The 24,266-nt window shown below is 45.7% G+C and overlaps 2 protein-coding genes across 2 annotated transcripts; both read right to left on the reverse strand.

Moving 5' to 3' along the window:
• On the reverse strand, positions 1-11,569 carry LOC143822381 (uncharacterized). The gene is made up of 6 exons (XM_077307453.1): positions 9,774-11,569; positions 5,349-5,451; positions 3,942-4,052; positions 3,346-3,416; positions 2,904-2,987; positions 1-1,427 (listed from the first exon to the last, which is right to left on the reverse strand). The coding sequence occupies exons 1-6, from the start codon at positions 10,569-10,571 to the stop codon at positions 1,386-1,388; spliced, it is 1,209 nt and encodes a 402-aa protein (XP_077163568.1). The 5' UTR covers positions 10,572-11,569; the 3' UTR covers positions 1-1,385.
• A 6,491-nt stretch (positions 11,570-18,060) lies between these two features.
• On the reverse strand, positions 18,061-24,079 carry SNX12 (sorting nexin 12). The gene is made up of 4 exons (XM_077307456.1): positions 23,792-24,079; positions 20,461-20,556; positions 20,178-20,302; positions 18,061-19,663 (listed from the first exon to the last, which is right to left on the reverse strand). Exons 1-4 carry the CDS (start codon positions 23,954-23,956, stop codon positions 19,561-19,563), a joined length of 489 nt encoding a protein of 162 aa, XP_077163571.1. The 5' UTR covers positions 23,957-24,079; the 3' UTR covers positions 18,061-19,560.
• Positions 24,080-24,266: the final 187 nt, after the last annotated feature.

Below are 24,266 nucleotides of genomic sequence, written 5' to 3' on the forward strand. Positions count from 1 at the left end.
TGCAGACAAGTTCTTGGTTTTAATGCTGAACATAAGCCTGAAAGCATGAGACAGATAAATGGTAGTCAGGAGGTAGGGGAATTAGGCACAACGTCTATGCTCTGTTGATATTTTTCCTCCAAATGACAAACAATTTTGGAAGGATGTTTCAACTTGTACAGTTAGCAATACTTCAAGTAGTGGCAAAGAGAAGCAGGCTGTTGCATATGCTGCATATTTCAAGCAGGCACAGGGCCCCATTATTAAACACACAACAGTTGGAAACACTACAGAACTACAGAAAAAGCAAGTGTCTGGTTCACATAATGCTCAGTTTCAGGCCTTGGAAGATTTATTACCTCTATATACACTGAGCAGTAGGGATGTGCACTTTGGTGTAGCTTGGCTACCTGCCAAAGCCCGAGCCAACGCATAGGAGGCCAGCGCCACATTGAACAGAGCACTAGCCTCCTATGTGCCGCCTTGGGCTTCAGTGATTGCCAAGGCGGCCACACCGCACCGAAGTGCACATCCCTAATCGTTTACCAGTGTGAACTGGTAAAAGAGGGCCTACCCACAGGAATAGAGATGGGCACTGGATACTAAGAGCTACCGCAGGATTCCAATCAGCTGCTGCCATTCAAGCAAGACAGGATGGGTTGGAATGGGAAGAACCATTGGTGCTTGATTCTCCAACAGCCTGAGTGTAATGGAAACCGTAGCTGAAATCTGGGACCACCACAATAGCTATTATTCCAAAGGAACTATCACTATGTAGTAGAGAATCTTAATTGGCACAATATGTTGGCAGTCAGACTGATCAGCCTCGTTTTTTTTTAAAAGGTTCTTTAGATTTTTAATCATATAAACCATCAATACGTCTGATAAAAAAATCTACTCAAAAAAGTAAAAAGGAAAGCAAAGATTTACAAAGAGCACTGAGACTCATTTTTTTTAACCTCCAGCCACCTTGCACACGTGCTTCTTACACAAAAGAAAGGCAACTTCTAGCCAGCACAGCCAGACAATAAATACAGATATCACGTATATGGCAGTTTCCTGCCTGTCAGTTTTTACCAAGGGCAAGAGTGGTGCAGTGCTTTGCATTTGCTCTCCCCACCCTTGAGGTTGGTGCTTGACTTGTCTCCTCTGCAGGATAACCTTGCTTGGAAATACTGCGGGTACAAGGGGGAACAATCTGCCCAGGATCTTTCCTTCTCCTGCTTGTTATATGGAAGGACAGGAGGCAGGCAAGAGCTGAAGGGCAACTATGGTGTAGGAAAGGCAGGGGACGTGGAGAATCATCACTTCCTTCTCTCAGATAGCTGTATCTGGACTCGGGTCAGAGCCAGCAGAATTCAGAGGCTTGTTTGTTGTCAACTGTGACTGTTGAGCGGTCTGTGCTTCTATGCTGTGCCGGATCCCGTAACCGAAGTAGATGGCAAAACCTGCATGGATCACAAAAATCCTTTTACTTCATGTGTTAATAGCTGCTAGATTGCTTTGCACTAAAGAGTCAGAGTGGTGTAGTGGTTAGTGTTCTAGCCCAGGACTGGGTAGGACCTAAGTTCAAATCCCCAGTTAGCCATGAAACGTGCTGGGTGATCTCAGCTTAGTCACTGACTCTGCCTAAGCTATGTCCACAGACCTTACAGTGATGATAAAAGGAATGGGGAAGAGTTCCTGGGACTCCTCAGAGAAACAGAAACAGTGCGATAGACAGGCACTGATGAAAGTCAGTAGTTAGACTTGCGGGATGTAGTTTTCAATCATGGTAATAGTAATGTTTAACTACTTTGATTAAATGCTAAAGGTAAACCCCCAAGCTACTTTGATTAAATGCTAAAGGTAAACCCCCCCTAATATTAGCTGCCTAGCACCCACCTAGCTACGAAGTGTCACCTCTGACTAGTAGCAGCTTTCATTCAGCTCTTGCTGCAGAAGTTGCTTCAGTTGGAAGTGAATCCAAGATTTGAACTGGAGGCCTGTTGCCACGACTTTTTTTGACATCAGTCCCTGTTTCTTGGCCTGTAACCAGCTAATTTTTAATGCCAAAACTCAGAAAAGACTTGCTCTAGATGGCCCATCATCTCTTCACCTAAACCATCCCACTGCCCACTCAGAAGTATCTACATATTCTGTACATCCACTTAGGAAGCAATCAAAGGGACCATTGTACTACAAGTTTAGTCTATGTTTTTGCTTTCCTTTGTATTTACTCTTTCTAGCCTTTTATCTGGTTAAGGGAATAACGGTTATTTCTTTTGATATTTTTAATGTGTTTTTCCTTCCTGAATTGAAATGGTGTATCAGATTGGAGCACGACTATATAGTAGACTGCTTGGCCCCGAAGACCCGGTGACAGGGTCTGATCGTACACGTATAGAGCAGTGGTCTGCAACCTTTTTATCACCGGGGACCACTCAACGCCGGGGACCACTCAACACCTTTTACTGATGCCCGGTGGGGGGGTAGTTTACTCCTCTACTCTCAACCACTGCCCTAGTGCTCTCTGATCGCTATGGTAATGTTTAAACATCCCTTCAAAATAAGATACAGACACGCCGCAACAATGAAGTGTGTTTTAAAGGGCTGGGGGGTTGAAGTAAAGGGCCGGGGGGGCGGGGGGGAGAAGGCGTCCTTCGGGGCCCACCTCCAGTTAGTCGAAGGACCACATGTGGTCTGCGGCCCACAGGTTGGGGATCGCTAGTGTAGAGGACACACTGCACATTGTACCAACCTGGATAACAGATTTGTGTGAACTGACTGCTGGAATTGTTTTATCTGAACTGTCGTTAATCTTTACTCTGCTAGTGTTTTAAATTCTGAAAGCAATTCTGCTTAGGCTAGCAGCTCCCTGCAACCTCACTGCATTTTACACTCGGCATACAAGTGTATAAATGCAGTGCTTCCAATGAGCTTACCTTTCCTTCCAACAGTGCAACAGTCTTTATTATTGCTTCTAGCTTGCTTTTCAACTGCTTGTTTTCTTCAGCCAGCTGTTGGCACTGAAATGAAAAAAACAGACGCCATGTTACACATCACAGCACGTGATTTTCAGTACCGAAATGAACTGCCTTATTTCTAACTACATAGAACCAAGGACTATTTTGCATGTTAAAGTCCCAGGTTCAATGCATATTAGTTTAAGGATCTGAGGCTATGAGGTTAGGAAAGATCCTTTGCTGCTCCAAGACTGCCTGGGCAGCTGGCTTTGGCCAGCTACAAAAAAGAAATATTGGGTTACCTTTATTTCTGGAAGTTATATACTTAGGAAGAGCCAAAACAGAAATCAGATGCTAAAAACGTTCTACATGCACACAAACACCCTTGGGTGATTTAGATCTATCCCCCTGGTGGCCTTACCTTTGAGCAAGGTGCAGTGAGCTCTTTCTTCACAGCTGTAGTTGGGTTTTGGCCAGCAGTCATCAGATTACCTGAATGAAGGAGGCAAGTTGCTTTTCATTTTTGTTGACCTGCAAATCGGAGCCAGAGTTTTGTTCCAATGACCCCCTAACCCAATATATACTTCACCACCAACTCCCTCTCCCCTGCAGTGTCTAGATACTTCAACCTCTTCTACTTCAGAAAACTGCTTGTGGGAAGGAGAAAAGCTTCTTTGTTCTGCTCTTGCCCTCTACTAGCAATAAACCACTACTGCACCTAATACATAGTAACTTGACAACAACCACTCTCAGAACTCTTTAGGCAAGCATGTATTCCATTCAGTGGTAGAAGACCTGAAGAACTCCTGTACCTTAAAAGTAGAGGACAGGGTATTGGTTGTGGAAATGGCTGGATAGTATGCTTGAGAAGAGCACGCCTTTCAGCGTGCACAGCAACCTGACACAGGAGCAGTTTCAAAAGGCATTCCCACCATACCTAGCTTGGCAGAGGAAAATTCTTGCCCCCTACCCCAAATTAAAACTTACTGCAGAGATAAGGTATTCTCCCCAAGTTACCTTTGCAAAGACGTTTGGGAGATGGTGACTTCTGGAGGGATGTGGCAACTTTGTTGGATGATTTCCTCCTGGGATGCTTTTGACTTGATGTCTTAGTTGTTATCTTGTTCCCTGAATGCCATACAATAATAACAATGCCAATGTAACACAAGAGTTGTGCTTGATCTCTGTACAAATCATGGCTTGACAAAGCACACGATGGCATGTATCTTACCACAGCACTGAGCAAAGTTTGATGCCTTCCTCTGGCCTAAAATGCTTTCTTTCACTGAAATGGCTACTTAAGTTGGAGGCACACACATCATTAGCTTTTCCTCCATTTTATCCTCACAACAACTCTATGGGATAAGTTAGGAGGAGAGCATGCAATTGGCTCAAAGTCACCCAGAAAGCTTCCATATCAGAGTGGGATTTTCAACCCAGTCTTCTACATCATGCAACATTCTAACCACTGCATCATGCTGGCTCTCTAATTGTGACAATGAACCCAGCTGCCATTTTAATACTGGCACTGGCCTTAACCAATTTTCTGCAGTTAAAGGAGCCAGACCCCTAAAAATTAGGAACCAGACTAATTTTTCAGCAGGGTTTTGTATTTGAATGACCATCTAATTATTGCTACCACAAAACCTAACCCTAAACTCTTTGTAGATTCTTATGATTTTATTAAAGCTCTGATAAAAGTATATAACTAAATATAGGATAATGCTGGTTGTCATCATGACAGCAAAAAACTTACGTCTCCTCTAACCTAAACTTAAATTGTATTAATTCTTTAAAAAGCGAAATTTAATATTGAAGGCAATATGGTTAAGATATAATTTGATTTACTGCCACTGGATTGTGTAAAGTTAACATATAAGCAGGCAATGATAGGAATTTCATGCACGTTTATTTTTATCATACTACAAAACATTCTGAAATGATTCTACAAAGGATCTCCAAGCTATACTATAAGGAAGTCAATACTGAAAATGCTAGACCCTTTGACTTTTGGGATTTGTTGAGCCCCATAATAGCATGTTGCAGATCATAATGAAATGATGCATTCACTACCAGTCCTAGTCAAGGAAGGCAGAGAAGTCTTCTGAAAATCCACTTGCCCCCACCCCCTCAGGTTTATGAGTTTCATGCGGCCTGCACTTTCAAAATCCCTTCCTACATATACCCTATTCCTTGGATACATACACACATACATTTTATTATGAAGCTAGTATGTGGACCTTCAGTAGAGAAACAAAAGCCAGCTGGTAGGCAGCAAACTGTCACCTAATTGTAACCTTCAGCAGAAAAAATAGGAAATACGCAGGCATTCCAGTCAGAATAACACACTTCAACCCATTCTTGTTAGACAGACCAGCATCCATGTTATTTGCATTTGTTCATCCAGAAATCAATCCAGCTCACCTTGAGCAATTGCAAGCCTTGATCCTTGATCTCTTGGTGTACCACGGAGCTTCAGACGTGGATTTACTAGAGTCCTTTGAATTCCAGGAAGTTTGAAAGGAGGCTGCATGAAAATAAGAGGCTTCTTATTGCAGGACAGTTCTGTCAGATCTGTCCTTGTTATCTCATCAGATAAGAATTTCCACGTGATACAAGAATCAAGTCTTAGATCGGCCTTAAAAGTTATTTATTCTCCTTAATTCTCCCAGATGTTAACACTTCTCCACTAGATTGATTCAACAGTTCTAAGAACATTTATTTGATTACAGGTCATAATAAAGTGATAAACAATTAATCAGAATGTGGAATTACAGAGCTGTTTTAATTTAATTTATTTAACTCATTTATATCCTTCTTTTCCCTTCCAGTAGGGACACAAAGTGGCTTACAATGATCCTCTCAATTTTATTATCTCCCAGATACTAGTCACTCTTAACCACTTCACCACCCTGGCATTATACCAACCACTCAGTGCCAAAGGTAGTACAGAAATGGAGCACATAGATTCTGTTGTCCAAATAGCAGATTTTGACAAGAACTTTCAATGCCCTTTCATTACTATTTGTAAGTTAAAAAAAGATATATTCTGTTTACTTTCAGAGATGTAATGGTGAAATACAATGAGGAATAGTCTCTATTTCCACTTCTCAGTAGGAGAATATTTCTGTATATCCCTCATCCAGCATTACTGATATCTAATGGATCCAGTGAAGAGTAAAGACTTTCATCAAAGAGAAATTACGTACACTTCCGACATGGTTTTGAACAATAGTTAGTTTTGTTATCAAGGGATATCAAGGGTAAATTTTAAAGATTTGACAATGCAGACAAACCCTTCTGTATTTAACAACCTATTGAATTAATTTCTGGTGACCAATGACCTAACACCTAGATCTTGTTAAGCTTCAAAGTCATGAGATCAACACATGTGAACAGTTCCTGACAACCAGAAAGCCTATAGATAGACACTGAATAAGAATGGGACTGATGCTGTAAGCAGATGCTGAATAAGAAATTGCAGCTAGTGCAAAATGCAGTTGCTATATGGTCCTCACAGGTACACCATGGAGGGCCCATATCCAGTCAGTGCTGAGGCATCTGCATTGGTTGCCAGTTGCGGCCCGGATCAGGTTCAAGGTTTTGGTACTGACCCTTAAGGCCATCCACAGTCTGAGCCCCACATATCTGCGGGACCGCCCACTCTTCTATGCCCCCTGCAGGGCTCTTTGCTCTGTGGGTGGAAACTTGTTGGTGATCCCTTGCCCACAAGATGTATGCCTGGCCTTGACTTGGGTCAGGGCCTTCTCAGTTCAAGCCCCCTCCTGCTGGAATTAGCTCCTGGGAGCTGAGGGACCTGTCAAAGCTTTCTTGGTTCCACAAGATCTGCAAGACAGAGCTCTTCTGCCAGGTTCTGACAGGGAATTGGGAAATTGCGGAGTGGGGGGAAAAGGTTATTTTCACTGCCAGGGTGGGACAGATTATTTTACTAGGGTTTTATTGTGGGGTTTTAGATGTGTAACCTGCCACAAGTCAGCTTAGCTGAGAGTGGCAGGCTACAAATCAAATAAATAATAATATAAAAATAATAAACCTTGGCTCCTTATTCTGTACACAGCTAGATGAGCAACCTAAATTGACACAAATCAAAATAGATTTGTCACCTCCCTCTTTATATGCACTTTATTTGCAAATCACTGCTAATTAGCAAATGTAATGGTCCTGTGCGTATCAACAAGATTGGGAAACTGGGGCTCTCAGAGAAAAGGAAAAGGTTTCTGCATTCTCATGGGACTCTTCAGCTGTGAAGAAAAATATAAGTTTTGTAAATATGCAAAGAAAAGAGACTACTGCTATTCTTCCAGTGCTCAAATAAAATAATAGTTCCTTCAGGAATAGTTTATCTCTGGAGAACACAATTACCTTAGCTTTAATCACAAACTGCTCATTTTCTAGCGATCTGAGTAGGCCCCCTAGCGTCAGTAGTGGACATATCAGGTTTTCAAGATATAGTATAGAACCACCCCGTATTGAGTCTGCCATGAAAACGCTAGAGGGCGTCACCCCAAGGGTCAGACATGATTCGGTGGGGATACCTTTACCTTTACTATAGAACCAATGATCTATATGTGCCTAATACTGGCGGGGAAAATCCATTTCAAAGGTCACCTACCTTAAATTTAATCCTAATAAATTTAGTCAGAATGAGGCATTGTAACTTCTCATTTGTGAGCAATAAGCCAAAGATCCAGTCCCAGAGGTTCTGACCCACAGATTAGTTCCTGTCTTCGGGAAAGTTCCTGTATTCAGGAGGGGCGGGGAGAGGGAGCCACCCCAGGCTGCCCTCTTCCCCCACTCAGTAACAGCGGTCCGCAGCAGCCGGAAGGTTGCGGACCGCTGCTCTAGATGATGAGTAGCTTGATAAGACCTGATAAGAGGTCTAGATGAGGTCTAGAGCAGACCGCATCTGGAGGTCATCATCCAAGATCAGTGGTTCTCAACCGCCGCCACACCATGACCCCAACTGCGGTAGTGCACAAACATGCAGGGCAGGGTGCACAAGCGTGTGGGCGTGCACAAGCGAGCATGCACGACAATCAGGAAGCGGTGGGGAGGTGGCCAGTGCCATGGCTCCGCTGCATGTGCCTGCCTCCGCCACCTGCTTCCACCTGCTGCGGGCCGCCATTGTTGCCCACCGCCGCTGTGGCCACCAACCTGGTGACCCTGTGGATGGGGCCAGGCAACCAGCTAGGCTCCTACTCAGCCTTTCCTGCCAGCGTCCTTGAGACCTGGAGGGAAGGACCCATCTAGCCTGGAGAACTTACTGTGAGTGGCAGCATGCAAATCTGACAGCTATCAGAATATCAGCTCATCGGTCAGCATGCCGTCAGTCCTGATGAGGTCCAGCTAAGGCTGCAAGCCCCCAGTTGAAGGCTATTTCACCCAGTTAAATTGTACTTTATTTAATTTTATTTATTTAATACATTTATATACCACCCACCCCGAAGACTCAGGGTGATTCACTTTAAACATAAAGAACAAGAACAGTACAGAAAAACTCATTAACCATAAATAACCATAAATAACAATAGAACAATAATAAACATTCATAAACGCAACATATTGACAGACCCATGAATGGTCAATTCAGGCATTAGGTTTCATTGGAGGGAGGCTGGGGGAAGATGTTGGATCTGGTTGACCTCAACCAAATGCCTGGCAGAAGAGCTCCCTTTTGCAGGACTTGAGGAATTTTTCAAATTCCGTTAGGGCTCCGATCTCCTCTGGGAGCTCATTCCACCAGGTGGGGCCAGGGATCACCAGCCAGTTGGAGGTGGCGGAGCATAAAGCTCTTTGAAGGCTGTAGGAAGAGAGGAGACCCCTCAGGTATACTGGGCCTGGACCGCATATGGCCTTAAAGGTAATTACCAAAACCTTATTCTAATTCAGAATTTGACCGGTAGCTAGTGCAGTTGTTGGACAATGGGTCAAATGTGGAACCTCCAAAGTTTAGCTGTGAGAATCCTGACCACTGCATTCTGGACCAGCTGTAGTTTCCAGATCAAAGTTAAGGGCATGCCTGTGTAAAGCGAGATACATAAGTCCAGTCTAGAGGTGCCTGTTGTGTGGATCACTGTGGCTAGATGTTCTGGGGCCAAGTAGTAGTTTGGCTTGGTGGTAGAATGCTAACCATGCCAGTCTATCTAAATGGTTTGCTGTGGCACTGATTCCTGGTTTCTGACTTTGACTTGGCTTTGTTCCTGGTTCCTGACTTTGGCTTGCTCTGACTCTGTTCCTGGCTCGGGTTTCGATTTTACTCCTGGGCTACTCAACCATGGTAGGGTTCTGGAACTCATTCTGGTAACCTGCCTGGTTTTGACTCCACTCCCTGCCGTGCCCCCCTTGGTGAACTGACTCCCTCGGCTTTAGACCTTTTGGACTGGATGCTGAACTTGCCTCACAATTTGGTTTTGGCTTCCCGGGCAGCACAAAGTGCTTGGTAATGTGGGTGGGTCAGGCTGCTTTCTAGGAACCAGCCCATCTATATGTTTATCCTAGCATTCCTGCAAGTGTGCTGAGGGAGACCTGTACTTTCCACTGTACCCTGAACAACCCTGTCTGACAGGTTAGGATGAGAGTGACTGGTGAAAGGTCACCCAATGAGCTTTGAGTGAATGGGAATTTGAACCCAGGACCCTGCCCCCAGCCAAACCAATGTACTGCACTGTTACCTCTTCTAGCTTATCTTTAATGGACATGTGTCTTAGGAAAAGGACAGGTTTTTAGAAGGAAGCAGAAACAATAACAAGCTTTCTAAAGACTTGTGTGTGTCCGTTTACAAAATCAATCTGGTAGGTGATAACACAATGCCTTTTGTCTACAACCTACCTCTGTAATAGGGTGGCTTTGTGCAGCTGATCTAGTTCTTGCCCATGAGTCCTTCCTGTCAGCTACCTGTGGAATTTTGCTTGCTGTAGAAGCACCTTTCAGAAGGCCTCCTTTGCCTCGGGCTCTAAGGGCCTGACGGGCAGCCCCACTGCTGGCAGCAGCAAGAAGGATTTGTTCGCTGGAGGTGACCGTGGACACTGGCGTTGATGTAAGGAGGGCAGGTTGGGCGTACTTCATTTCCCCCGGCCAGGGGGAGCCGGTGCAGATGTAAGTGGCATTGGCGGAATCGCAGGAGACCGTGTCCGTGTAGGTGACATTGGCCCCGCTAGGCAGCGAGGCCTTCTCCAGTCCTGGCCCTGAGGAGACCCCTGCCAGACCCGCGACAGGAGACGCGGCGGCCAGAGGCCCCTCTGCTAGCCCCGCGCTCTGCTCACTGCCTGGCACAGCTGCGACGGGGTCCGGCGGGCCTGCGGTGGGAGAGGCGGGCTCGGGGCCAGGCCGAGAAGGCGAACGGCCGTCGGGGCTTTCTGAGAAGGAGTAGGAAGGCTCCAGCCGGCTCAGCGTCTCCTCCTGAATGGTCAAGGGGAGCCGGGGACTACCCTCCTCCGCAGCATCGCCTCGCTGGAAGGCAACGGCCTCGCACTCCCGGGCAAAGTAGCTGCGGCAGAGGAGGCTGGGCGCCGGTGGCGACTCGGGACACGCGCAAGCGGCCTGCTGGTCGGGGCCTGCCTGAGGGGCCGGGCTGAGGAGCCGCCGAGGAGAAAGCTCCAGAAAGTCGGGGCTTCGCGGCCTGTTCATAACGGCCGAACGCCTCCCGCTTCTCCTCCAGGCGCCTCAAGGACTCCGGGCCGGCTCGGGACGCCACCGCCCCATAATCGCATTCCGCGCCTGCTCCCCATTGGCTCAGCTTCCACCTATCAGATCGCTCGAGCGCGCCTCTTCCCGCGAGCCGAGATGCGGGTCACGTGCCCGTAGAGCAACGGCGCTTGAAGTTCCCTTCCTGCCTCTCTAGGCGTCACGGGCTGGGACTCGCTGCGCAGGCGGGGCCGGAAAGGACGGAGTGGAGAGAAGCCGCCAGACAGGCTGCACCCGAGAGGCGTGGGGGTTAATCTCACAAATCTCTTCTGGAAACCCATGAGCTCCCTTAGAGCCCAATGGCACCTTTGAGACTTACAAAGCTTGATTCAAGCGGTTAATCGCATGTGGTTGAAGCAGCAGAGCAAATTTAGCGTCTAGTGGCACCCTGAAGACGAATAAGGTTTTATTCAAGGTAATAGAGGCAAACCGCGTCGCACCTGCATTGTGCCCTTCCTGGGTTCTGGCTCACCTCATCCCCCTGCTCCCCGCTGTATCTTGAGATCCAGTGTGGGGAAGTGGTTAAAAAGGGAATGTGCTAAAACGAATGACAAGAATGCCCATTGGAAACAATGGGAGACGCTGGAAGACCCATTAGAAATAATATTATGGGCTCCATTGAAATATAGGAAAACAGTTGCAAGGAAAACGTGGAATGGATTTTCCATTATAATAAAATAGTCTACTCTTGGCTGGATTGGCAGGGCACAGAGAGGAATGACACCCCCTGGGAGCACCACAGGAGTTATAGGCATGGGATGACAGGCCCTAGAATAGAATGAAGGGTCCTGAGTACCATGATGGTCTTTGGCCTGAAAGGACAGAGTGCACAATGGAATGATGCCACCCTGGGAGTACCATGGGGATTCTGGGCCTGGAATGAAAGGCCACATAGTGGAACAATAGTCCCTGAGAATGCCACCATGTTTCTGGACCTGGAATGACACACCCCAGAATGGAATGACAGCCCCTGGGAGTACTATGGGGGTTCTGGGCCAGGGGCTGACATTCCAGGTCCAGAACCCACATGGTACTCCCAGGAGCTGTCATTCCACTCTAGGACCGGTAATTCCAGGCCTAGACGCCCCCACTCTGGAGCTGTCATTCCTGGCCCAGAACCCCCATGGTCCAGCCCTCGGGCTGTCATTCTACTCTAGGGCCTGTCATTCCAGATCTAGAACCCTCATGGTACTCCCAGGAGGCATCTTTCACTTGGGCCTGACATTCCTGTCCGAGATTCCCCGTGGTATCACCAGGGGTGGTCATTCCATGCCTATAACTCCTGTGGAACTCCCAGGGGCTATCATTCCAGGCCCAGGATCCTCGTGGTACTCTCTGGAGCTTTCATTCTATTCTTGGGTCTGTCATTCCAGGTTCAGAACCCCCATGGTACTCCAGGAGCTGCAATTCCACTCTGGGGCTTGTCATTCCAGGTCCAGAACCCTCGTGGTACTCCCATGAGTTGTCGTTCAACTCTGGGGCCTGTCATTCCAGGCCCATTCCACGTTTTCCTTGCAACTGTTTTCCTGCTCTAATGTATTTAAATTGAGCCCATGCAAGTCAATTGGCATTGTTGACTCTCATTATTTCCAGTGGGTCTACAAGTGTTTCCTATTGTTTCCAATAGGCATTCTTGTAATTCGTTATAGTACTTCCAATTAAAAAGTAACAGACCCTAATCTCAAGAGTTGCAGCCAGCTAGGTTGCCAACTTCCATATGGGGCCCTGGAAACTTTCAGGAAGATGAAAGAGAAAGACAGGATGAAAGAAAGAAAAAATACAGAGAAAGAATGGGGAGGGAAGAAAGGCATCAGTTCCCCTGGATAAAAAAATAGCTGCTTTGGAGGGACACTTGCCCTCCTACCCCAACCTCATACAAAAGTGTCTACATAGGACACCACTGTCCAGAACTTCCCATTAAACCCTGCAATTTCCAAGGCCAAGCAGGTTGTGGAGGGGTGGGCTGCCATCTTCCTGCCCCCCCCCAACATCTCCTAAAGGCGGGCCTGGGAAGGGCATAAGGGGGCTGCTTCCTTCCTACCTCTTCCTCCACAGAGGAAGACCAGACTGGGTGGGGATGACCAGGCTGGGTGGGGATGACCATAGAGCAGGGGTAGTCCAACTGCGGCCCTCCAGATGTCCATGGACTACAATTCCCATGAGCCCTTGCCAGCATTTGCTGGCAGGGGCTCATGGGAATTGTAGTTCACGAACATCTGGAGGACCACAGGTTGACTACCCCTGTTCTAAAGGACAGGCTGGAGAGATTAGACTGTGGGTGGAGGCTGCCTCTTTCACATCCCCCCACATTTCCCAAGGACCAGGATGGACAGGGAAGGATGCTGGATCCCCCCAGCCCTTCTGAGGAGAGGGAGGGTGGAAGAAAATGAAAGAGCACTCTGATGACCATCAGCAGGGCCATGGGGAGGTGTTTTGAGCAGACATCTGTTAGGACTCCTCAGAGGAAAAGCTTTGCCAGGAGCTCCAAGCTTCACCTAAGCTTCAGTTGGATGAGAGCTTAGTCCAGCCAATTGTTCAACAGGCAGAAAGCTCTAACCAGCAGGAGGGAATGGAGCTGCAAGCAAACCATAGCTTAGGTTCCAAAGTTGTTGCAGGAGCTCTTCATTCCTCTACCTAGCTTCCAGCTGCAGCTCCCTGCCTTGTCAGCTCACCTGAGCCAATTAAGCAATGGCAGCTATGTGCTAGAAGAGAGATCCAGTCTAAAAGGCACCACACCATGTTAGCAAGGCAATTACTATCTGCACAAGATGGTGAGTCATCACAGAGTAAGGATTTAGAGGCTACTTACAGCCTATATTAACTTTAGTCTGGGAGGGTAAGGTTGTGGTAAGGTTGTGGACACAACCTGTGAACTTCTCCTTCTGTTGATACCCTTGGACTGCTCGAAGGAACCCTTACCTCACTGAACTGAGTTAAGGCATTGATTGCATTCTGTTTGTCCCTTGGCATTTTATTTTGGAAATACTGATTCTCTCTAGCTCCTTGGCAGCTCATCTATGCCTCCTTCCATCAGAGAGCTGAAACCTGAGACCAACACAGGAGGCAATGGAAGCAGCTGTTTTTTCTCCCTTGCCCAATAGAGAGTTGGAAGAGGCTGATATACCAGTAGCAGGGCCTTTCTGGGAAGCTAGCACCTCTTCCACTCAGCAAGCAGGAGGGAGATGAAGATTACAGATAAGCTCCATGATTGGCTCTCATTGGAAGGGTGCTCTATCCCTATTGGTGGCAACTCCCCAGGGATGGCCAATCAGGTAGGAAGTCAGTTGTCTGCATGCAATTTGACCTGATTGGACCTCAATGGCAAAGTGCAATTTGAACTGATTGGCCCTCATTGGCCAAGTCCTCTCTTCCTACTGGCAACAGCCCCAGGGAGGGCCAATCATGTAGGGAGTAAGTTGGTTACATGCAACTTCAACGTTATAATGCTTAGTGATAGTTGTTAGTGATGAGCTTCTGGGTGCATGCATACCTACTCAGATACAATGGACATCTAAGGAAGTATGAGTGCACATGAAAGCTCCTACTTTGAATAAAACTTTGTTGGTCTTCAATGTGCCACTGGATGCTACATTTGTTCAAAATTTTTTCAAGGCGTGAGCTTTTGAATACATGCACACTTCCTCAGACAATACTTAGAGCTGAAAGACTTTCACTACCTTTAAAGAAACTTGGAAGCGGCCATTCCAGCTTCATCCCAGCGATACTGGAGAACCCTAATGGAGGGAGCCATGGGGCTTTGGGAGTGGGGGGAGGCAGCAGCATTTCCCCCTCTGTTCCGTGATGGTTGAGAGCCCCACAGGGGGAGGTGGTGGCCATTCCCCCTCCGTGGCCGCAACGATCCAGAGCCCCGCAGCGCAGAGGCAGTGGCCATTCCCCCATCCATGCCTGCCACCCTCCAGAGCCCCGCGGAGCGGTGTGGAGGCAGCAGTGGGGCTTTGGGAGCGGGGGGAAGTGGCAGGCATTCCCTCCTCCCTCCTTGGCACCTTGTACAGTCCCATGGAGATCTGGGCAGGCTGGTGGGCAGTGGTGCGGCTGTCCGGCCTCCTGCATTCAAGGCGTGTGTGAGTTGAGGGGTGAGCAGCCAGCGAGGAAGGGCGGGAGCTGTAGGGGCCGGGCTAATCAGGGTGCGGCCAGCTGGCTGCACCCTGATTGGCCCTATTCCAACTTGGACACCTCGGACACGCTCCATCCCTTGGCTGGTTTCACAAATATTTAGAGGAACCATGGATAAGAATTTTTCTGTTCTATATGCCTCCTTCCTTTTCATTTCTGTATCCTTTCCATATTGTTACTTTGTTTTCTAACAAATAAAAAATGTATCTACCTAATAAACGTTAGTATCTACAGGACTTTCAGAGTTTGTATACTGTCACTGGAAGAAAAAAGGCCATTATTTTGAAGGCAGTGGGCTAAATATCGGCTGCAATGTCAAAAAGTTTACAAGGACACTGGCATCCCTAGCTCTGTAACTTTCTGCTGAAAGACCAGTACGAGACACCAGGAAAACAGTTGGATAATACCTACCTGGACCACACAACACATATTAATAAGCATTTAAATTCTACACAACCTATCATGTTAGTTCAATAACTACAGAAGAGAAGGGGAAATGTGGTTCTAAATAAGATTATACATAAAATAAAATATACAATGTTACATATTTAAGTAGATTTTTTTAAAAATCACAAAACAAAGCCTGCTAGAATATTTTTAAGTTGCTCCTATAATATCTAAGCCAATAGCTGTTCATGTTTTGCTTTACCAAATAAAACACACCAATTCCTTGCATGGCAAAGGGCAGAAGAAAATTGTCAGCCTTTCTGTTCATACACCCAGAGATTAATTCATCCTCTCAATTACATCTTTATTAACAGAAGGGATACCAGGTTTCTGTTTTTTCTTTTTCTGCTTTACCAGGGGGGCACATGCTCCAGCTTGTGCTGAAGTGCGAGTTGATGTGTTCTGCTACTTTTTCTATGAATGCTTGGCGCAGCTTGAACATGCAACCCTCCCCACCCCCCAAATTTAAGTTTGTAACAAATAGCAGATTTGGGGATTTGCTATCGGTCTGAAGACTCTCCCCAACTTAGTCAGCAGGTGAGGGGGTGGGATTTGAAAACTTTCTCATGGCTTTGCAACAATTGTATTGTTTTAATAACTGTTCTCCCCTCTGTGGCACTACCTGAAATTTTAAAGGACTGTAAAGGTCTTATTTCTATGCCATATATGCAATTCAAACAGCTTTAAGATGCTCTCCCTTAGGACTGTCCCCATGGCGGCAGTGAGATCACAAGCTATTTCAGTGGTGAGCCCAGTCTATTAGACTAGCCATATCGAAGTGGATAAGGACACCTTCCATTCCTACATTCAGGAAGGCATAAATGGCAGTCCTCTTCCAGACCGCTTATGCACTGGAGTTTTCATGCCAGGCAGCAGGCTGGAGTTTTAGTTGTGGCAGGTTGCCATGCCTCTTCCTGCACCCACATAGGGGAGCATTTGGCCTGGTGCACCTCATCCGCCCCTGATTTGTGCTCCTGTACAGGAGCTGGGGCAGTGAAGTTCCCAGTGCATAAACAGTCCCAGATAGCATTTGGTGGCTAGTGAACTTTTCAGCAAACCTGGATGTGAGCTTGCTGATCCTGTGTTATTCATTTATTTGAATTCATGGGTGTACTATCTGAATGCTTTTACATCAGCATATTGTGCATTTTAATCTTTTATTTTTCTTAATTTATGCCTTTGCAGCTTGGTTGCTACATTATGTACCACCTTGAGTTCAAGGAGATTATGTGGGATAGAGTAAAGGCTGTCCCTCACTGGTGGAGCATCTGTTTGGCATGCAGAAGGCCCCAGGTTCAATCCCTGGTGAAAGACCTCACCCTGAGATCCTGTAGAGCAGGGGTAGTCAACCCGTGGTCCTCCAGATGTCCATGGACTACAATCCCCATGAGCCCCTGCCAGCGTTTGCTGGCAGGAGCTCATGGGAATTGTAATCCATGGACATCTGGAGGACCACAGGTTGACTACCCCTGCTGTAGAGTCACTATCATTCCTAGTAGACAATGCTGACCTTGATGGACCAATGATCTGATTCAGTATAAGGCTACTTTGTCTGTTAGAAATATTTAAAATAAATAAATATTTAAAATATTTTAAATAAATAAATAAGTGGCCCAGCAAAAGCATTTAAGTTTATAGTGGTGTTAAAACTTGAAAGTCCCAGATAAGAACTCTTTCATTGCCCCAAAGCTCACTAAGTGAACTTTGGTGTTATCTATATCTTTTTCCTGTTTCCTGTAAAGCGCCCTGAGCCTTCGGGGAGGGCGGTATATAAATATAAATAAAATACAATAATAAGTGATCTTGGGCTAGTCGAGTCTCTCTCATCTCCTCACAACAATACTGTGAAGTAAAGCCACAGACAGAAGACTTTGTACGTTGCCCTAAGCTCATTTGCAGAGAATGAAAAAAGTTAAATGAACTGACAAGGATCAGTAGTTAGTTTCTAAAAGGATGCCAGGGCCCACACCTACCTAGAAGCTATACCTCTTGCCTTTTCTCCCTTCTTTACAGATGTCTCCTAATTACATGGTCCACCACTGAGTCCTGGAATCCACCCGGATTAAGTTCCATCAGCAATTAACACTTCACTGCAATATCATTAAAGTTTTTTCTCAGGAACATGAAAGTAGAAGGCAAATCAAGAGAAACATGAGACAACAGGGCATATTATTTATGGGGCTATATCCCTTGCTAGTTACAATGTTTGTTAAACCAAATGCCAGAGATTTGGAGCCTATTCATTTAGGAGTCTCTTGGAACTTTGGGCTGATCCTACGTTGAGCAGGGGGTTGGACTAGATGGCCTGTATGGTCCCTTCCAACTCTATGATTCTGTGGAACTCTATAGCTCTATTGAGCATATGCCCCTTCAAGACCAGGGCAAGTTCTACACTGCCAATCTACTTTAAGATACAGTGGGGTGTTCTAAAATGGATGAGACAAAATAGTATGGCCATTCATGTGCCTTTTAAAGGATTAAGGCTTAAATTGCTTTTGCAATCAAATCCCAAAGTAGGTATCCTAGTTTAAGCAGGCCTTCATATTTGTAAAATGGCAGAGCAACAGCGACTTTCCTTAGGTTTCTCCTATATTCAAGAACTCTTATAATAAGAACACAAAGTCCAATCGTCTGCATACTTATTCAGACAAAGCCTATTAAATACAATGGGGCTTCTTCCCATTGAAATTTCAGCCTTAGATAAGCTTTACAATGCTCCCCAGCATTCCATAATTTTTATGGGAGTGGAATGGAAAGGAGACAGAGGCTGCAGCTCCTAGAATGCTTTGACTTCACCAAACTCTAACCAGAGACATTTAGAACAGTGACTACCGATTACACAGAAACATGCTGGCTTCACAGTGGTTTAATATGAACAAATCTTGGACATTACATCAGACAGTAAACCAAAGACAGTTTGCTGAATTATAAGCCCCACATCAGAATATATGCACAGCAGTAACAGGCTTGGATCTTCAGCTTTGTGCACCAATGAAGGGTTCAAAAAACCCCTAGCAAATGCTGATCCAGGAGGAAGCAGTAGGCTGCTTCAAACAAACATTTACCAAGGTTCTACAACAGTTAGCACCTCTCCAGCAACAAACAGGATCGCCCTGTACTTGGGCAGTTTTTCCTAGTGTGTTCTGTGGCAGCCCAGAGAAGATTCTTTTCTGCTTACCCTCACATATTAGATATTAAGCTTCTCTTGTCTTTCTCCCTTCCTCCCACCCAAGCATATACACAATTTTGTACAAACCCCTGATGGTTTCCCCAGGCCAAGTAGTAGAAATGGCTGAAGAGACTCAAACTTTTGAAGTCTGTAACACCCTCCCCCTCCTGCCTATCCACAATATCTAGAATTAAGAGGCTCTTTATATGACTTGAAGAACAACTGCAGGGCCTTCTAATATACATTCCTAATGAATAATAAATAGTGATGTTTGCATTGTACCCATAGATGGAGGTAAACAAGTGTAATTCATGAACCTATCAGCAGCAGCCTGTATGTTGAACATACTTCTATTTGGGCTGCTTCCTATGCCTCTAGCTTGGCAGTCCTTGAAGAAACACTGCTTTGCAGGCTTTAAAGTAATTGCCCTAGAAATCAGCTGCCTTATTTATCCAACAGGATTCTGGTATAAAGGCCAATAATGACCTGAGAGGGAAGAGGAGGGTGTCTGCCTATGATGGGAAGCTGTGGCTTTTAACAATATGCCTCATGCCTTGGATACAAATTTCCCCCTTGACTTTGGAGATTCAAGGCTAAAGACATTCTTCAGAGCAGGATTAGCAGCTAAAAACTCAGAGAGCCTTTCCTGCTGAATAAGAGGGCTTTCAAAGTGCATCTGATCTTTAGTATCAGCCTAACAGGCAGGGGAGACACTTGTTACTTTCCTGTGCCAAGCTTAATTCTGGGATGAATGTTACCCACAAGGGCAAAGAAACACCCACAACAGCTGCGGGAGGAGTTTTAAGATCAGTTACTCACCAATAGAGGTCTGTGGCTGCATGGAGAAGGGGACAGGTGTCTAGGCTTCAGAATTTCCCACATCCTTGCACAAGGGAGACAGGAAGAACTGATGCATGCTGCAATACTTTACACTAGTTCTTGGCTCATTTTCCACAAGCAATAGGTGCAGATTCTCACCTTTAACGTAGAGACCAAAGACCAACGGAACCAAACACTGCTGCCTGATAAGGGGGTGGAATGGGACAGCATGGCAGGCAACACTGGACAAGGTTAGGAGATTCAGAAAGAAAAGCTGGTTCAGAAGGGACATTGTAAAAATAAATGTCATTTTTGCAAGGGAGAGGGAGAGAGAGATAGAGAAATGGAGAATGCCAGACTCTCCTACTGGCGAACTTTCCCTGGGACGTAATTCCTATCGATGGTCTCTTCTTGCAGGAACATATGTAAGCAGCGCTCATTCTGTGCCAACGGGTGTCCAGCGATTCTGCCAGGAGCAATCAAGAAAGTGGTTAGATTTTTGTAGGTCATCATTTGTAGCTGTCCCTGGCCTTGCCCATCCCAAGACTTTTTGACAAGCACAGAGGTTCAATTTGAACTTCACACATCGTGGTCAGAATTTATCCTGTATCTTCCCCAACTTTCATGAGGAAGGGTGGGTGGGAGTGAAATGCCTCAGACTTCACAGGCTGCTCAGTGTAGCATGAATTCAGAGATTAGGGAAGGGGCATTGCCATGGCAACCCTTGATATGCCCTAAACTCTGGCACCAGTAGAAATGGGAGGGAACTGTTGTTTTTTAAAAGCCAGGTTTCTGCAAATCATTGCCACACAGAATCAGCCATCATAACATACATCCTTTGGCTAGAAGAGAAATATTTATAGTCAGCTTTGCCATGGCCACTCCCACTAGCAAAATAATCATGATGCACACATTGGCTGTGCTGTAAGACTTAGCACCCAGCTTATTCCCTAAAAAATGAATATCAGTATCAATCTTACTTGTTTATAAACTGTTCTAAGCCCTGTCTTCTTTCTTCTATGAAAGACTCCTCAAAGATGCCCTCATCTCCTCGGAAAGGAAGCTGGCGTTTCAAGGCTTTGCCAGGCAGTGGAGGCACTACAATCTGGAAGCAGAGAGAATGTTTAACAGAAAAGCAGACTTTAAGAGTACAGCTGACTAACAGAAAAGAGTATTTCTATGGCAAATGAGAGGCAGACTCATCTGCATCTACTGCATCTGATCAAGGGCTATAAAGAGTGATACTGTCTTGTTTGCACTCACCTTACTATCACGCTCCAATTCATTCTTCAGCCACTCAAAGTCGCTATATCGTCGTCTCACACAGGACTCTTTCAGTTTGAAAATGGGCAGATTTGTCTGCAAGAAGACACATATCACTCAGTAGCTGCTTTACAAATAATTATTTTGGCTTTATAAGACCTGCATTTCTACAGTTCAGTGGCACATTTCATATGTTCCTTGGGACAAGGGATCACAAAGCAGACACCAAGAGCAAGAACACATAGATATACCCTATATACTCACATATAAGCCTAGTTTTCAGCACCTTTTTCCACACTGAAAACGCCCTTCTTGACTTATACGTGGGTATATATGGTAATTGAAATAAAAGCCTGCTCCAGCCAGCCAATCATTGCATTGCCTTTTGCAATGTTTCTTCCAAACTAGTATTTTGGCTTCTGTGGGTGGGGTGGGTTTTGGGGGTGCTTTTGGATTTACTGTTTCTTTCTCCTAGTGTTTCTTCTTTTATATGAGGGGCAGCATTGTTTGTCTTTTCTTCTTGTTGTGTTTCTTTTAAAAGTTGATTTTTACAGTTCTTTCTTTCAGTATTCAGTTTTACAGTTCTTTCTTTCAGTGTTTTGTTCTTGGGGGGGGCACCGCAGTTCTAGTTAGAGTTGTCAATTCTCGGTAGCTGTTGTACTTGTAGTAGGTTGCCAACTTTGGGTACTGTTGTTCTGCTCTGGATTGCTGGCCTGGGGGGGGCACTGTTTGGTTTTCATGCCAGAGCTGTTCTCACACAGCAGTTCTCTCAGAGCTCTCTCAGGTTGTCTGGCAAGAGAGGAAGGGAAGGCAACTGTAAGCTGCTTTGAGACTCCTTTTGTTAGTGAAAAGAGGGATATAAAAAGCAACAGCTATTCATTCTCTTGACTTTTCTGTATTTGTTGGGGGGGCTGAATGGGACAGCCTGTGATGATGGAGCATTTCCCACTCTCGGCTTATATGTGAATCAATAAGTTTGCCCAGATTTTGTGGTAAAATTGGGTGCCTCAGCTTATATGCGGGTATATACAATTTAAAATTAAATTCCAGATCTTTCTGGCTATGGGCTCTGTAAGGGATAAGAGCAGGGCTAAGTTAGCAGCATCTGGGATCCACAGATACTATTATCACCATAAATGTAGTTCTGGCAACCAACAGAAAAAGCTTCTGTGTGGTAGATATGCCATGTGACATCCAGATTAGACTCATTTTGCACACTCGCCATAAGGCTACTTTTGAAGGGATTCAGAAACTGAAGTTGTTACAAGATACAGCAGCAGAATTATTAACAAGAACCCACTATGGAAAATACTATTCCAAAGTTAATCATCTTCACTGGTTTGTAGTATTTTTCTGGACCTGATTCAGTGTAAGGGGGGTAATTTAAATCTCTAAAAGGCATGGGCCAGAGTAACGGACTTCCTCCATGCATGATGCTGGTCAATGGCTGTAAATAAATAATCTAATCTAATTCATGCATGTGGACCTACCTATTATCTTATATTTACTGTTCAGGCCATGACCTAATGCATAGGGCAGTTAATCATTGAAAAAACAGATTCTGGAACACTGCACAAAGAAACCTAGGTTGCTCACTCAGTCCTTGACTTTAAACATCTTGTCAAGATTCATCCCCCTCACTTTATTGCAGAGATCTATTAGAGTGTGATACGTTTTTGGAGTATTTGATGCTCCATTTTGTTATTTGAGGTTACTGTGAGCTTTGTTATGACCTATTATACTGCTGATTGTATTAAGTTCATTAGGCCTTCAGGACTAGTTACAGTGTAGAAATACAAACAAACAATATACACCACCAGGAGTGTTTAAAGTACGGTAGGAACAGAAAGCAGAAGTGCCTCTATCAAAACTGCACCAGGCTACAGTTTTGAGTTGGAATGGGACGATTGCCACAAATGCTCTCCATGGGCCAACTGCCATGTATACTCCATAATGTACTCTTGCTGGACTGTAAGTATCGAAGGAACATAATTTGTCGCCACAAAGCAAAATTCAGCACCTCATTGACTACTAGAAACAGTTAACAACTATGTCTGGCAAGAGTGTGTGAACCTTGAGTTCAAATACAACTCATGTATCCTGAACAAGTATCAATTATATCAGTTGGCCCTTAAGTTCTTGGTACCAAGCCATGAATGTTTAGGGGAGATATTTATACTTCTAGCAAACAAACAGCTATCACATCTGTTAAAAACCCAACCAGAATCTGTGGGTCAAAGACTGAGCTGCTTTTTGTGGAAATAACCCTAGCCATTAAATACCATGCAGTTACCCAACCAGTAGTATGAGTAAGACCGGTATCAGGACCCGAGTAGGTTGTGAAACTACTATGGAACTACTCCATTTTATTGTTGTCCATTCTCCTCCTCCTCCTTTTGCCAACCTCAAAAGAATCTATAATTTCAGTCTTCTCATACTAAGAGAGAATATTAAGGGGACTGAAAGCTACTTTGTGATAATTCAAGATAAACTGTGAGCCCTAAATTTTCAGGATCTCTCACACACACACACCCCCAACAAAACCCCTCTTCTCTGAAGAACTTAGTTTAACACTCCTTGGTTCTCATTCTCAGTTATAATCAAGCCCTAGAAGGACTATGTTTGTCCATCGTTTATGCATACATCCCCATGCCTCCCCCATAATAGACCAGAAACATTTCAGCCCAGGGACCTAAGATTTTCTTTTGGTACTCTAAAAATGTCACGTGTACCAATGAAAGGGACATGACAGTCTGGTCATTGATGGGATGGAAAGTCACACGGGAAACCCAAGTACAATGACAGGAGACAAGCAGTACGCCAGAGGGTAATAAATGATCCAGCAGGCCTCCTTACACATTTATAAATATAGGGAAAGGTAAGAAACATGGTAAAGACCCAAGCCATAGCACCTCGTAAAGCCCTTATCTCGATTAGAGTAACTATTCCATACCCCCTTTTTAAAGCTCTCAGGCATCTGCGAGTGGCATGAGAAATCTAAAAAAACGTTCACACATGCAGGAAAGATGGGAATGAAGCTGCAAAACACTGAAAAAGTAAAATGGACTGCACTACTTCAGATGGTCAGTCAAACATCAACATTTGGGAACTATGCTAAAATAAAGTCACCGAATGTAGAAAGCCAATTCCTTAAGCAGTCTCCCTGTGGTGCTAACTTTCTACCTGCATGGCGCTGCTTCGAAAGAGGACGAACATTCAGGGGCGCCCTCCCCCCATCGCCAGCCTGCCTGCCTGCCTGCCAGCCAAGCGAGGCCACGCCCCTTACGCCCCGTAGCTCCGCCCTTTGCGCCCCCCAGCCCCCCTCACGCACTCTCATGCGGAGCTCATAGCTGGTGTAGCGGGCCCGACCGACGCCCACGGTCTGCGGGTTGAAGATATCGATCTCTAGGAAGTTGCTGGGCGGCCCGTAGGCGTCCGTCAAGTCCTGCGGCTTCGAGTTGAGGCGCCGCGTGTCGGCGACCGCCGCCTCAGACATAGCGGGCGCTGCGAGCGGGGACGATGACGGTCTTTCTCACACTCAGAACCGCCCCAGCGGAACCGCCGCGCTCTTCTCCCCCAGCGCCGCAATACATAGCGCCGCCCCGGAATGTGCGTGGAAAGGTGCGGCGTCGCCTCCGCTCTGCATAACGATAGGCGGAATTCAGGGCCCTGGGTAGTTGGCCACTTCGCCCCGTAATCTGTATAAAGCGAAACATTCGCCTATCTGAAGTAGTAGTGATTGTTTTATCCATGGCGCGGGGGTCTACGCTGCTCAAGCTCACGGCGTGTATAGTTCAATACTGTCG

The sequence above is a fragment of the Paroedura picta genome, chromosome 13, assembly GCF_049243985.1.
Source record: "Paroedura picta isolate Pp20150507F chromosome 13, Ppicta_v3.0, whole genome shotgun sequence".
NCBI lineage: Eukaryota > Metazoa > Chordata > Lepidosauria > Squamata > Gekkonidae > Paroedura > Paroedura picta.

Coding starts and splice junctions, on each gene's coding strand:
- SNX12 (XM_077307456.1), bottom strand. CDS start 23,956: ATGTCTGAGGCGGCGGTCGCCGACACGCGGCGCCTCAACTCGAAGCCG. Junction 20,303..20,460: donor AATTGGAGCGTGATAGTAAG/GTGAGTGCAAAC, acceptor CTCTGCTTCCAG/ATTGTAGTGCCTCCACTGCC. Junction 19,664..20,177: donor TTAGAACAGTTTATAAACAA/GTAAGATTGATA, acceptor TGCTCCTGGCAG/AATCGCTGGACACCCGTTGG.
- LOC143822381 (XM_077307453.1), bottom strand. CDS start 10,571: ATGAACAGGCCGCGAAGCCCCGACTTTCTGGAGCTTTCTCCTCGGCGG. Junction 3,417..3,941: donor TCCCAAACGTCTTTGCAAAG/GTAACTTGGGGA, acceptor TCCTTCATTCAG/GTAATCTGATGACTGCTGGC. Junction 2,988..3,345: donor TCACTGCACCTTGCTCAAAG/GTAAGGCCACCA, acceptor TTTTCATTTCAG/TGCCAACAGCTGGCTGAAGA.